Genomic DNA, 13557 nt, shown 5'->3' with positions numbered 1-13557 from the left:
AAAAAAAGAACACACAAACACTTGGATACAACATTTTATTTTATTTTTTTGTGTGTAAAAAAACTTTGTTTACCAAAGGAAAGGTGTTATTTTTTTCTCAGCATATAAAAATAATTTTCCTAACTGAAACTGTATTTTACATATTTTATAAGTTCACACACTCATGTGTATGATCTGGACAGGTTTACTTTTTATCATGACATCTTTCTAACATCATAAAGGATAAAAACAATAATAAATGTCCACATTTATACACTGACACCTACTGAGTGATCAGACACTTGGTCTATCTAGTCACAGTGATGTAATGAGGAACTAGGATGGATTTACATTTTCATTTATTCAATATGCAGATGCTTTTATCCAAAGCGACTTACAAATAAGGAACAGCACAAGCTATGGCGCCAACAACATTAATAGTACACAATTAAAAGTGCACTAAATGTGAAGAGGCATTTGCATAGAAAGCATCAGAAAGGCTGGAAAATTGTCAAGTATTCTGATGCAAGAATCCTTGACTAATATTAATGATAAAAAAAACATTAAAGGGGTAAGAAAAGATTTCACAGGAATTAATTGTCAGCACACGCTGCCTGCAGTATCGCATTTCCTCCAGGTGGTGGCAGTACAGCATTATGTTTGTTCGCTTCTGAGGTAACCATCTGATTCCCTGACAAACGCTCTCATGTGAGGAGTTAGAGTAGCTGGCAACCTGTGACATCAAGCCAAATCCTGTCCTCCGTTCAACCACTCCCACTCTCTCAGTATCTGAAAAAGAAATGAATGTCAGTGATGAATATAATATCTGATCTGTGTGTTTATGGACATGTTTTAATGAGGCTGAATTCATGAAACATTTTCAAAGAGTTTGTTTCCTCAACAGATTTGGAGAAATGTAGCATCCCATCATTAGCTCACCAATGGATCCTTTGTACTGAATGGGTGCCGTCAGAATGAGAGTCCAAATAGCTGATAAAAACATCACAATAATCCACAAACAATCCAGTCCATCAGTTTGCACCCTTGAAACCAAAAGCTGCTGATGTTTTTATCAGCTGTTTGGACTTCCATTCTGACGGCACCCATTCACTACAATGGATCCATGGGTGAGCAAGTGAAGGAATGCTACATTTCTCCAAATCTGACGAAGGAACCATCTCATCGACATCTTAGATGATGTGAGAGTGTATATATTTTTAGCAAAGTTTTATTTTTGAATTTTGCTGAATTTGAAATTCAGTAAAAAAATCTAAAAAAAAAAAAAAAAGGGTTATTTCTTAAATTAGTTACCTGCATGCTAGTCTCTGTTTCCTGAATGGTGTCTTGCACTAAACTCTGCAGGCGGCTTTCAAACATCTTGCTCTCTTCAATCACAAGCTGAGACTCGTCTCTAAGCACACGTGAGAGAAAAACACTCATGATGGAAACATGCACATGAATGCAAAGTGTGTCTCACGTGTTGAAACTGGACTCACGTTTGCGGTACGTCGGACGGTCTGTGGGACATCAGCGGGTGTGCTGGGGCCGGTGGAGTTCGTCCTCCATCTGGACTGCCGCTTACTGGACTACGAACCTTACTCTGAAACACACAACATCAAGTCAAGCGCACTGTGTTGTGCATGTGCACACAAGCATACTGCAGAAGTAGTATTAGTAGTATGCATACGCAGGCCACTTTGAGCAGGTTCCACAGCTCCTTCTGTCTCTTCTCCTGCAGATGCAGCAGTTGTTTCTCGCTGCGGGCCATCGCGCTCACCATCCCCTCCACACGCGGCAGCAGCTCCAGGACTCTCTGACGGCACACCATCGTCTTACTGCACACCACACACATGCACATTAGAATTTAATTTTTTTTGCACAGTTGATCACAGAACAAGTCATTCCCTAACATAATGCAGGATAGAGCAAAAAAGTATATAAAAACATTGCAATGATCAAGTTCAAAGTTACAAATTCCATACTAATTAGTTCATTTTCAATGCATTAAGATACAGAATAATTAGACATGAACATAAATAGATTTGTTTCAAAACCTCAGCTACCTACCTAGTAATGTTGTCATGATATGCCAGTTAATTTCTACAGTTCTCAGTACCTAACCAAAAATCTACTAAAACTATTTTATTTGAAAACATAAAATTAATTTTAAGTCACATTTGATTCTATAGCACTTGCTTCAAAGAAGCTTCACAGAGATAAACTTGACAATAATGTTGCAAAATCCATCCATACATAAGACAATAGTCATTATTTAGCTCAATTTAGTGAAATTGAAAAATTAAGTTAATTATTGATTCTTATAATCTAATAATTGTAAGTAAAGTTAAGTAAATAAAACATTTTTTATCAAGTAAACATTGTTTCAAAAAATAAGGTGAACAACAGTGACTAATAAAATGCATAACAGAAAACATTACATGTAATAGAACAAGTGGCCAGTTTATTTTTTATTTATATTTATTTTTGTGTTATTTATATTTATTAAGTTTTGTGTCATTTATTTTGTGTTAAGTTATAGTTTTGCGCTCTTGCAAAAAGTCGCTTTATAATCACATATAATCATACAGCACAATGACTATGGCGATTATACTTTGTTGGTTATTATGAACAGATTAACGAGAGTTTTCAGCAACGTAGAGTGGATTCTGACTAACGCAATCTCGAACGTCTCTGATTGGCCACTGCGTTCTTGTGCTCAACAGGCAGGTCTGTGATTGGCCACAATGCTCACCGCTTCAAAAAATACGTTGTAATTAGAAACGCTCTCCACACAGAGCCTGCACAAAATCGCGCGGGAGGATTTGAAAAGCATATATTAGCATATATATAGGATTTGAAAGCATATATATAATAATACAGTTGCTTTTTATAATTTACTTGAACACTGCGTTCTCGCGCTCAACTAACAGGTCTATGATTGGCCACAACGCACATCGTTTAAAAAAAAACGTTGTAAACAGAATCCGTTGATGCGCTTCAGAGAGCCTGTGTTGCCAAGTTTTTTTGCGGAATTGGACTACTTTTACACCATTGCCTTGGGTTGTTTTTTAGTCCGCAAATTAAAGGGATCTCCGCCTCCGCCCCGAACCGCTATTTCGACGAGAAATAGAGAAACAGAAAAATGCGATTTGGCTTCTTTTAGGTTAATTTTGATTAGCAATTTTGATGGTTTGGTTTCGCACACCTGGCAACCTACGCACAAATACACGTTTGAAGGTTTCACAGCAGCTGACAATCAGCGGGTACCGAATGCAGTCGGTATTTTACATTTTGTATGATTTTTACTACCAAAATACAGGTGCTTTTGACAATATTACTAGGTCTGCGGCATTGTAAACCATCACTGCTGTTCTCTGGACATGAAGTTCATAAAAAAGGTAGGAGAAGTAAGTGCTCCTTTTCTTTCTATGCCAAACATCAAATGTGTTATTCACTGTGAGGATAATTTCGAGATAACTGAAATAATTTCATCTTATCAACTATTTTATCCAGTATTTGTGTACTGTAATATTTGGCATACGTTGATATTTTAGTAGCATTTTGCACAGTCACTTTTAAGATTCAATACTAGTTTACTTTTTAAGTTACTTCTGAAAATAATACATTAAAGAATTGCATTACATCATGAAAAAGTAACTAATTGTGTAACTTAGTTACTATTTTCAGAAAGTAATACATTACCTTACTTTTTGTCACCTGGGCTGGGCTTGCTCATTTGTTTTTTAAAGGGGTCATCGGATGCAACTTTTACATGTTGTTTGAACATTAATGTGTGTTGGCAGTGTATGTACAAATCTACCCTATAATGATAAAAATCCATGCAGTGGTTTTTAATTAATCTGTAAAAATAATATCCCCTTTTTCAAATCAAGCCATTCTCAGAGGCCGCTCCCACAATAGTTGACTGACATGAGCGTCTTACCTCAGACCCGCCTTAAATCAACTGTAACAGTCTGATTTCCATTCTTGCGATGTCGGAGCAGGGATGTAAGTTAGACAAGAGTATCTCCAATTGAGCGATTGAGGTGTTGTGTTGCTGGATGTAATAATGAACAAAATAAGATGCACTGAAGATGCAGCGGATTACGTTTGTTTGTGAAGGGAATGCACCTCCCGATCTACATATATCCGTCCATGTTCACGCGAATCATTCGTGATGCAGCTTCACTTACAGCAGAAGTGAGTATAGGTTTTTTTTTTTTTAATAAATCTTTGCTATCGCCTTTCATATTAAAAGTGCTAGTTAAGTTAGCAAGTTTAGCGGCTAAATGCGGCTTAAGTAAACATGCTCGTCACTCTACAGAGACAAGAGAGGGGCGGGGCGAGCAAAGCTCATTAACATTTAAAGGAACCTCGTCCAGAATAGGATGATTTTTGCCGAGCTTATTTTGGCAAGGTAAAAAGGGTGTTGTTTTACACTACCATTGAGAATTTTTAACCAAAGTATATTGTAGATTTTTCATTAAGCTCCTAAAGAATCATATCAACTTGTGGAAAATGGGCATCCGATGACCCCTTTAATAAGAAAAACTCAAAAGACCTAAATGTAAAGTGAATCTTTTCGAAGTTTGCAAAAAAAAAAGCCTTGTGCAAATTAGGTGCATTTCAATCAAGTTGTTTGACTGGATGAGGGTGGTAATGGTAACCTTGCGAATTTAAAGTTTTTTTTTTTCAGTTTCAGTTTTATTGTTTTTAATTTGCCATTTCCATCACTTGTTTCTGATGTGATACTTCAAAATGTACATAAAAACAAAGTGATGGAAACATACTAATGCAGCTAATAAACAGCTAATTTCCTTCAACATCGGCACAGGAGAGCGGTCAGTGAATAAATTGGAAAACAAAGTAACTTGTGTGACATTTTAAAAAGTAACTAAAGATATTCCATTGTAAAATTAAAAGTAATGGTTTCTTTATTAGTTACTTGAAAAAAGTAATCCGATTACATAGAAGGAAGGTTCCTATGTAGACAGCAAGGTTTGAAACAGAGCTCATATATAACAAGCAGAGAAGTTTTTCATGAAATCTGATTAAATATCACACATAAGCTGACCTCAGGTGTGTGTAAAAGTCCCGTAACTTCCTCTCGTAGAACTGTACGGCCTGAACCACCAGTTTGATGACTTCCTGACAGTCGCCCACACTACGCTGCTCTGGAGACATACAGAGACTTTCAGATCACATGATGAATCAGCTTGTCCTGAGAAAGATGAGAATTTCTTTCTTACCTCTGGGTTTCTCTCTCAGTTTACGGAAGAGCTCCATGGCCTTCACCTCACTACAAAACACAACACAGGTGAGTGAGTTCATGTGCAGGTAATTTACATCAGTCTGCTGGGAAACAAAGTCAGGTCTATGAGGTACCACTTTACAGTGACACTTTGTGAGGTTCACGACACTGAATCTTTGACAGATATTTCAGAGTTTAATATAATGTCTACTGTATCTTAAATGATCAACATGATCAAAACTGCTGAAAAACTTGTCGCACATAATCTACTACATCCCAGAATGCACCAAATTGGGTGTTTTTGCTCAGTTTGGGCCTCTAAATAAAAATGAGCTGTTTCTTTTCTTTCATATTCTCACTATATCAGACCATATAATACATAAAGCCTGATCTATCAAATATGATTAAAAAATAATAACCTGCATTTAAGATTTTATTTTTATTTTGAACAGTCCTGGCAAATTGCAATGAAACAAATGTATGAAATATAAAAAAATAATGTAATAATATTAACATCAATACTATTATTTTTAATATCTATCATTGTTTATGATTCATCGTTTCAGCTGATATCGGCGATCCTTACACCAATTATTACATCATCGGTATGATTAACGTGAGAGTAGAGTGAGTGTGTGTTTTGATTTACAGCGTCTCTAAAGCTTCTCCACTCCTCCACGGCTGTCTCTGCAGGTCCACGATATCAGTCTGAAGGGTCATCATCTCCTCCTCCAGCTTATTCACGTCTTCTGTCTGACATAAACACATTACAATCACATTACACTAAAACATACAGTTGCAACAACACAAACATTAGCTGTGATCACTGAAATCACACATACGCTCTTCTTACCTGTCCACAGTCCAGGGCAGTTTGCTCCATTTCTCTCCAGACGCTCAATAATTTTTCAGAAGCTGGAAAACATGTAAACAACACACAACATGAGCAAATAAACACTTAGTGTTCACGCATTCTGAAAGTAATGTGAAACAGAATTGAGCACCTGTGTGTTTGGTTATGTATGGAATAGCATAACTATCATACTATTTCTTAAATATGCAGTATGTAAACTGCATATGCAAAAGTATTTAGATATTTTTTGCATGGAATCTGGAAAAACAACAGATGACAGTGCAATTTGACCTTCCATTCCCAGTGTGACAAAATTAATTGAGAGAGTGCTTATTTTTTAAATTAGGATGATAATAATAATAATAAATAAATTATTTGGAAAGGATGTTAAATGTTTTTTAATAATAATAATAATAAATGAATACATTAAATATTTAGAAAGGATGTCAAGTACTTACTTTTTAATAATAATTATTACTTGGAAAGAGTGTCAAGTGCTCATTTAAATTTTTTATAATTGAAATAATTATTTGGAAAGAATGTCAAGTGCTTTATCTTCAATAATAATTATTTGGAAAGGTTGTCAAGTGCTTATTAAAAAAAATAATACTAATAATGAAAAAAAATAAAATTAATAATCTGGAAAGGATGTTAAATGTTTTTTTTAATAATAATAATAATAATACATTAAATATTTGGAAATTGCTTACATTTTAATAATTAGAATTATATTTTGGAAAGAATGACAAGTGCTCATTTAATAATAAAAAATATTTGGAAATGACTGTAAATGTTTTTAATAATAATAAATGAATAAATTATCCAGTTCTTATTTTTTTAATAATAATAATAATTATTATTATTATTATTTTTTAGAAAGAATGTCAAGTGATTTAAATAAATATAATAAAAAATGAAATTAAGTTTTTTTTATTATCATAATAATAATAAATTAATTATTTGGAAAGGATATCAAGTGCTTATTAAATAAATCATATACAGGGCTTTTTAAAAACTATCTCCTGTGTTATCTTCTGTGCTAATTATTTATAATAAATGAATACATTAATTATTTGGAAAGAAAGTCAAGTGCTTATTTAAAAAAATATAATAATAATAATAATAATAATTAAAATATTTGTAAGGATATCAAGTGCTATTTTTTAATAACAATTATTTGGAAAGAATGTCAAGTGCTTATTTAAAAATATATATTAATAATTAAAAAAATACTTATTTGGAAAGAATATCAAGCGCTTATTTTTAAAAATAATACATTTATTTATAAAAGATATAAAGAGATTTAAAAAAAAATAAAATAAATAACAGATTATATATAAATATAGATTATAAGAGAAAAAATAACATAAATGAATTAATAACTAATAATCAGGTGCTTTTTACTATCTTCCTGACTAATTATTTGATTAGAAGTTAATATATTGTCACATCAAATTAGATTCAGTTACTAAATAACCATTTTAATTTGTAAGATGATAATTGGATGCCTCTCACACAATTAATCATGCAACATAATGAGGTCATGTAAGACTCACAAATTGCTTTTAAACAGCAATAAGCGGTACACTGGTATTTGATTCTGGTCGTGTGTCGTACCGATGCCAGTCGCTCTCTGCTCCTGGTATTTGTCGATGTCGATGTGCAGACTGGTGCTGAAGAACTCCAGCGTGGCTTTTAACCTCTGGTGCATGGACACCATCTCGTTCTTCTGCTTTGACAGCGTGCCGTTATGTCTAAGGAGACTCATGCTGGAACACAAAGAGAGTAAATGAGTCACCTACAACCTCTCATATCAGCGTTATCTCCTACAGAGCGCTTTTTGTCTTACATGGCTACTTTCTGGCCTTGCTGCAGTCTCTGCCAGTCCTCCTTCAGCGCCCGGATAGTGTGCCACGCTTGACCCCACGTGCGTCTCTGGGAGCTGTAGGGCAGCAAGCGCTTGGGCTCGTTCTCTAAATCACGAAACACAGATCAGTTTAAGAGCCCTTCTTATATACTGCGCTAATGAACAGTCGTCTTATTGTATATACTTTACAATGTCTTGAATTTTTAGAATGCATCTTTAGGATGCTTGTTGGTTAAATTTTACAACACTGTGTAAAAAAGGTATATGCATTGTCATGTACACAAACACAACATGGTCAAGTAGTGTGGTGGGAACAAGTGTGGGAGACCAGCTGAATGAAAATGCAAATTCACTTTTAGAGAAAGGCAGAAATAATGTGGTTTTCCCAAGAAACAAAACAGGCTGTAGTACATTCTGTTTTGGACACACTTGTCACAGAGAAGAGAGGAAGTCAAATGATATTTACGCTTTCAAACAGCCATTTTGTTTTACATTTTAATTTGGACTAAAACATTCTTTAACATTGTTTTTTTTATTCTATATTTTAAAAACTGTGTTTACATTTTTATATATATGGAAATATATTAGGTTATATATAAGGTAATTGTACCTTTCATAAAAAAAACACAATATATACACTACCAAAATTTTGAAATATTTTTACTGTTTAACAGTGACTGTTTTCTATTTGAATATATTTTAAAATGTAATTTATTTCTGTGATTTTTAGCATCATTACTCCAGTCACATGATCCTTCAGAAATCATTCTAATATTCTGATTCTGAAAGTATGTTAAGTGCTCATTGGAAAAAATAAATAAATAAAAAAAATAATAATAAAATTAAATTAAATTAATTATTTGGAAAGGATATCAAGTGCTTGTTTTTTTTTAAATAATAATAATAATAATAATAAATAAAATAAAATTAATTACTTGGAAAGGATATCTAGTGTTTATTTTTTAAACAATTAATCAACAGATATAAAGGGATTTTAAAATAAATAACAGAATAAATAACAAAATAATTAATTGATAATCAAGTGTTTTTTACTATCTTCCTTGCTAATTACTTGTAATAAATGAATAAATTAATTATTTTGAAAGGATATCAAGTGCTTATTTTAAAAAAATAACAATGAAATAATGTCAATTGTTTGTTTAAAAAAATACTAATAATAAAAAAAAAAAAAAAAAAATCTTTTGGAAACAATGTAAAGTGCTTATTTTTTAATAATAATAATTTGGAAAGAATGTCAAGTGATTTAAAAAAAATTAATAATAAAAAAATGAATATCAGGTGCTTGTTTTTTAAGCGATAATAATATTCATAAATTAATTATTTGAAAGGATATTAAGTGCTTATTTAAAAAACAAATAATCGGAAAAGACATACAGGGCTTTTAAAGAAATAATAAAATAACATTATTAACTGAAAATGTGCTTTTACCATCTTTCTTGCTAATTATTTGATTAAAAGTTAATACATTTTCACATAAAATTAGATTCAGTTACTAAATAAACATTTCCAAGATGAAAATTTTTGCTGTCAAAAAATGTGTTATTATTATTAAGTTGAAAACAGCTGAGTAGAATTGTTTCAGGATTCTTTGATAAATAGAAAGTTCAGAAGAACAGGATATATCTTAAATCGGAATCTTTTGTAATATTATAAATGTCTTCATCATCACTTTTAATTAATTTAAACCATCCTTGCGAAATAAAAGTATTAATTTATATAATTAATATCATTATTTCTTGAACACCAAATCAGCATATCAGAATGATTTCTGAAGGTTCATGTGACACTGAAGACTGGAGTAATGATGCTGAAAATTCAGCTTTGATCACAGGAATAAATTACATTTTAAAATATATTCAAATAGAAAGCAGTTATTTTAAATAGTAAAAATATTTCAAAATTTTAGTGTTTTTGCTGTACTTTGGATTAAATAAATACAAGCCTGGTGTGCAGAAGAGACTTCTTTAAAAAAACATTAAAAATCTTTTGAATGGTAGTGTAGTTTTTTAAATGGAAGCCTGTTTTATAAAGCTATTTAGAAAAAAGAATAAATAAATATATAGGAAATTTTATCTCAGTTCAGACTTTTTAAGAATTGAGAAAAAAAGTTGGAATTGTGACTTGTTTTCTCTTAATTCTGAGTTTACATCTTGCAATTGAACAGTAACTCACGGACAAATCGGATGTTCTCAGGAAGGACACGTGGTGTAAACTGAGGCTCGTAGCTGTAACATGAACGGTCAAACAGGAAAACCAGGGGCTCGTCTGCCCGCCGATTGTCCATCATCTAAACAACACAAAACAATCAGGATAATATTAACACTCTGGACAACCTGTGTGAAAAAAATCAGCTTACTTTAAAATACAAAAACAAAATTCTGTTCCATCAAACATACGCTGTAATCGATTGCACATTGCATGACGCTGTTGTGCGGCTCAAGTGCAAGTCCCGCCTCCAGCAGCAGCTCTTGAGTAGCCGGAGGAATGCGAGCGTCCTGCGCAATTCGCTCCTGCAGGGACGCCACGTCCTCTTGCCGCTGCACCGAGTAGGTGAATATTTCAGCAGAGGTCATGTTGAGCACGTGGACCAGCTGAGGAGATAGAGACAATTTAGCATTAGACATGCTTACACGTGAAACTATACTCATGCCCTCAACAAAAGCTTTGTCTACCTTTAGATTCAGAATGCGGCTTAATTCATCAAAGCAGAAACAGGAGGCTTTTGGAGAGTCTTTGCCGGCCTCTGAACTGCTTTCTTTACTGTCCTCTTCCGAATCTTTGGCCCCGTCCTGACTGTCTTTGCTCCGCTGTTTAAAATCTTTGCCTCGCTCTTTAGGTGACCATCTCAGCATCATTTGCAGCCAGCTCTCCAGTTCACCAGCTAACAGTCTAAAACACAGAGTTAGATTAACCACATGGGTTAATATCAGGGTTATTATCATTAACTAAAACCATTAAAAAAAGTCATTACTTGGAACAAAATAAATGTTAATTGAAATGACATAATAAAATATTTAAAAAAATATAATTATTATTCTAATGAATAATTATTAAATAATCAAGTTTAAAAACCCTAACCTTATTTTATTTCAGCTAATTGCCAAAGCAGTATTTCTCATTTTTGTTTAGTTTAATTTGAAGTACTAAAATAATAATAATAATAACAGTTCCCTATCTGTCGTACACTCCGAGTTGTGTCGAGTAGTGTACGACACTAGGGGTCGCTCTTGGGAGCCCAAACACCTCTGACAGTATAGAAACAGGCCAATGAAAATTGGGTGTGCAGATTTGCATAACTGGCCACGCCCCGTTCATCCGGGTATAAATAGGGAAGCGTGTGCATCTGCTCACTCGTTCTGTTTTTCGGAGCCGAATGCAGCGTCTCTGCGTGAGAAGCGGCAACATTCACCTCTTCGTCGTTGGATCTACGGCACAGACAGCGGTCTCTCCCTTCTCTCTAGCACGGCTGGGTGTGCGAGAGTCCCCTGGGTGCGTCAATGGCGATCTTCAAAAGAAACTTCTCCTCTAAACAGAGCAAATTTCTCTAAAAGAGCTAGCACAAACGGTTTGTGTGTTTCACTATGCCTTTCCGTTTGTGCCCTTCTGGTTGCGGATTCTACCTCTCCCCTAACGATCGGCACGATCGCTGTGTTCAATGCCTGGAGCGTGGGCATGCGGAAGCAGCGTTCGCTGATGGTGGTTGCCAAGCTTGCGAGGAACTGCCATTAAGCACGCTTCGTTCGAGACTCGGTTTCTTTACGAAGAAGCGGGCGCTGGGGATGAACGAGAGGAATCGAGCGATGTTTTGCTGGGTGCTTCCCCGAAAACCGCTCGCTCCGAGTGTTTACCGATGGAGTGTCCGGATGACTTTGAAAGCTCGTCTCAGTATGGGTTGGATTTGTTATTCGGAGCTCCTGCTGGGGAAAAGGAGGATGCTGCTGCATCGGAGGGAGAGCGCAAGCCGTCAGAGGTTGACGTCACGGCTGAATTCGCCGCTCCGGCGGCCGGATCTCAGTCGATGGCGGATGCCGAAATGGCCGCCACACTTCAGCGGGCAGCCAGAGAGATCGGGGTCGTGTGGGCTCCCCCGCCCGGCCCGGAGCCTTCTAGGCTGGATGATTGGTTCCTGGGGAAGGGGCGTGACCCCCGGCCGCGCTCCTCCCCGGTTCCGTTCTTCCCGGAAGTGCATGAGGAGTTGACGAGATCGTGGAAAGCCCCTCTGTCGGCTCGTTCACGGTATGCCAACTCCCCATCCCTCACCACCCTCGATGGCGGTCCGGCGAGGGGGTACACGGAGGTCCCCCAGGTGGAGAGAGCGATTGCGATGCACTTGTGCCTGCAAAACGCCGCCTCCTGGAGGGGCCAACCGAAACTCCCGTCCAGGGCCTGTAAGTTTTCGTCTACTCTCGTAGCGAAGGCTTATTCGGCCTCTGGGCAAGCCGCGTCCGCCCTGCACGCCATGGCAATCCTGCAGGTCTACCAAGCCAAGGTTTTAAAAGATCTGCACGAGGGTGTTCCCGACCCAGAGCTGGTGCAGGAACTGCGACTGACTATGCTCTACAAGCTACGAAGGTCACGGCGCAGGCTCTGGGGAGGGCGATGTCCACTATGGTGGTCCAGGAGCGCCACCTGTGGCTAAACCTGGCAGAGATGCGAGATGCCGAGAAGGTTCGCTTTCTCGACGCTCCCATTTCCCAGGCTGGTCTCTTTGGCGAAACCGTGGAGGAATTTGCACTACAATTTTCCACGGTGAAGAAGCAGACGGAGGCCATCAAGCACATCCTGCCTCGGCGTGTGGCGAGCTCCAGCCCAGCTCCGCCGAGGCAGCAACCCCCGCCTGCTCCGTGCCGAGGGAGGCCGCCTACGAGAGCAGCTCAGGACCCACGACCTGCCGGTCCTGCAGCTGCACCCGCCCCGCGGTCCAGCTCTCGTAGGAAGGTGGCACCGTCAGCTCGGGCCAGGCCACTAAGAACCCTCGTCCTCAGGCCACTAAGAACCCTCGCCAGGCTTCGAAGCGGTCCTGAGACGGGCCGCCCAGGGAGGAGGGATCGCCTGACCTGTCCGGATCCGCACTCGACGAGGGGACGAGCGCTGGATTCGGCTTCCAACCGGCTGTCTGCCCCCGGGCAGACGGCCACCACATGGTCAATAAAAGAGCAATTTCTTCCTTCTCTGGGCGTTACACACAGTGTCCTCCATCCAGGACATGTGGTCACACACCCACTGTGTTCCCCCATGTCCTGAAACATCGAGCTTGTTCGGACGATTTCCCCTCTCGGGGGAATCCTCTGGTCAGCTCTCATGGCACAAATTTGCTGGGTGCGGCAGCCAGTGGGTCCCGGGGCTTCTTATCTCCAGCCACGCACTGCCCTCCCAGCCACACGACCCCCATCCCTGGTGCATCGGGTGTAACTCCTTTGAGACCCCTAGCGGAGAATATTTCAGGTTGGCTGAATATCCCCAACCTTTCCCGCTGGCTCCTCAGGACCATCCGACTCGGCTACGCTATCCAGTTTGCACGACGTCCGCCCAAGTTCCGGGGTGTGTTAGCTACCTCAGTGCGAGGCAGCAGCGCCACGGTTCTTC

General features: G+C 37.6%; 1 protein-coding gene across 1 annotated transcript in view; it reads right to left on the bottom strand.

The window, feature by feature from the left end:
- Nucleotides 1-34: 34 nt before the first annotated feature.
- Nucleotides 35-13557, bottom strand: part of ikbkb (inhibitor of nuclear factor kappa B kinase subunit beta) — a 51947-nt gene continuing 38424 nt past the window's right edge. The window contains exons 10-22 of the mRNA XM_051117585.1: nucleotides 10644-10860; nucleotides 10368-10562; nucleotides 10144-10258; nucleotides 7933-8056; nucleotides 7701-7852; nucleotides 6084-6145; nucleotides 5880-5983; nucleotides 5229-5278; nucleotides 5054-5153; nucleotides 1667-1814; nucleotides 1476-1579; nucleotides 1291-1390; nucleotides 35-768 (exon numbers count right to left, since the gene is read on the bottom strand). Of these exons, the coding sequence (XP_050973542.1) occupies nucleotides 721-768; nucleotides 1291-1390; nucleotides 1476-1579; nucleotides 1667-1814; nucleotides 5054-5153; nucleotides 5229-5278; nucleotides 5880-5983; nucleotides 6084-6145; nucleotides 7701-7852; nucleotides 7933-8056; nucleotides 10144-10258; nucleotides 10368-10562; nucleotides 10644-10860 (1519 nt within the window). The 3' untranslated portion in view covers nucleotides 35-720. The remainder of the gene's footprint in view (nucleotides 769-1290; nucleotides 1391-1475; nucleotides 1580-1666; nucleotides 1815-5053; nucleotides 5154-5228; nucleotides 5279-5879; nucleotides 5984-6083; nucleotides 6146-7700; nucleotides 7853-7932; nucleotides 8057-10143; nucleotides 10259-10367; nucleotides 10563-10643; nucleotides 10861-13557) is intronic.

The sequence above is a fragment of the Labeo rohita genome, chromosome 8 (assembly GCF_022985175.1).
Source record: "Labeo rohita strain BAU-BD-2019 chromosome 8, IGBB_LRoh.1.0, whole genome shotgun sequence".
NCBI lineage: Eukaryota > Metazoa > Chordata > Actinopteri > Cypriniformes > Cyprinidae > Labeo > Labeo rohita.
This window is presented reverse-complemented; position numbering and strand designations above follow the sequence as displayed.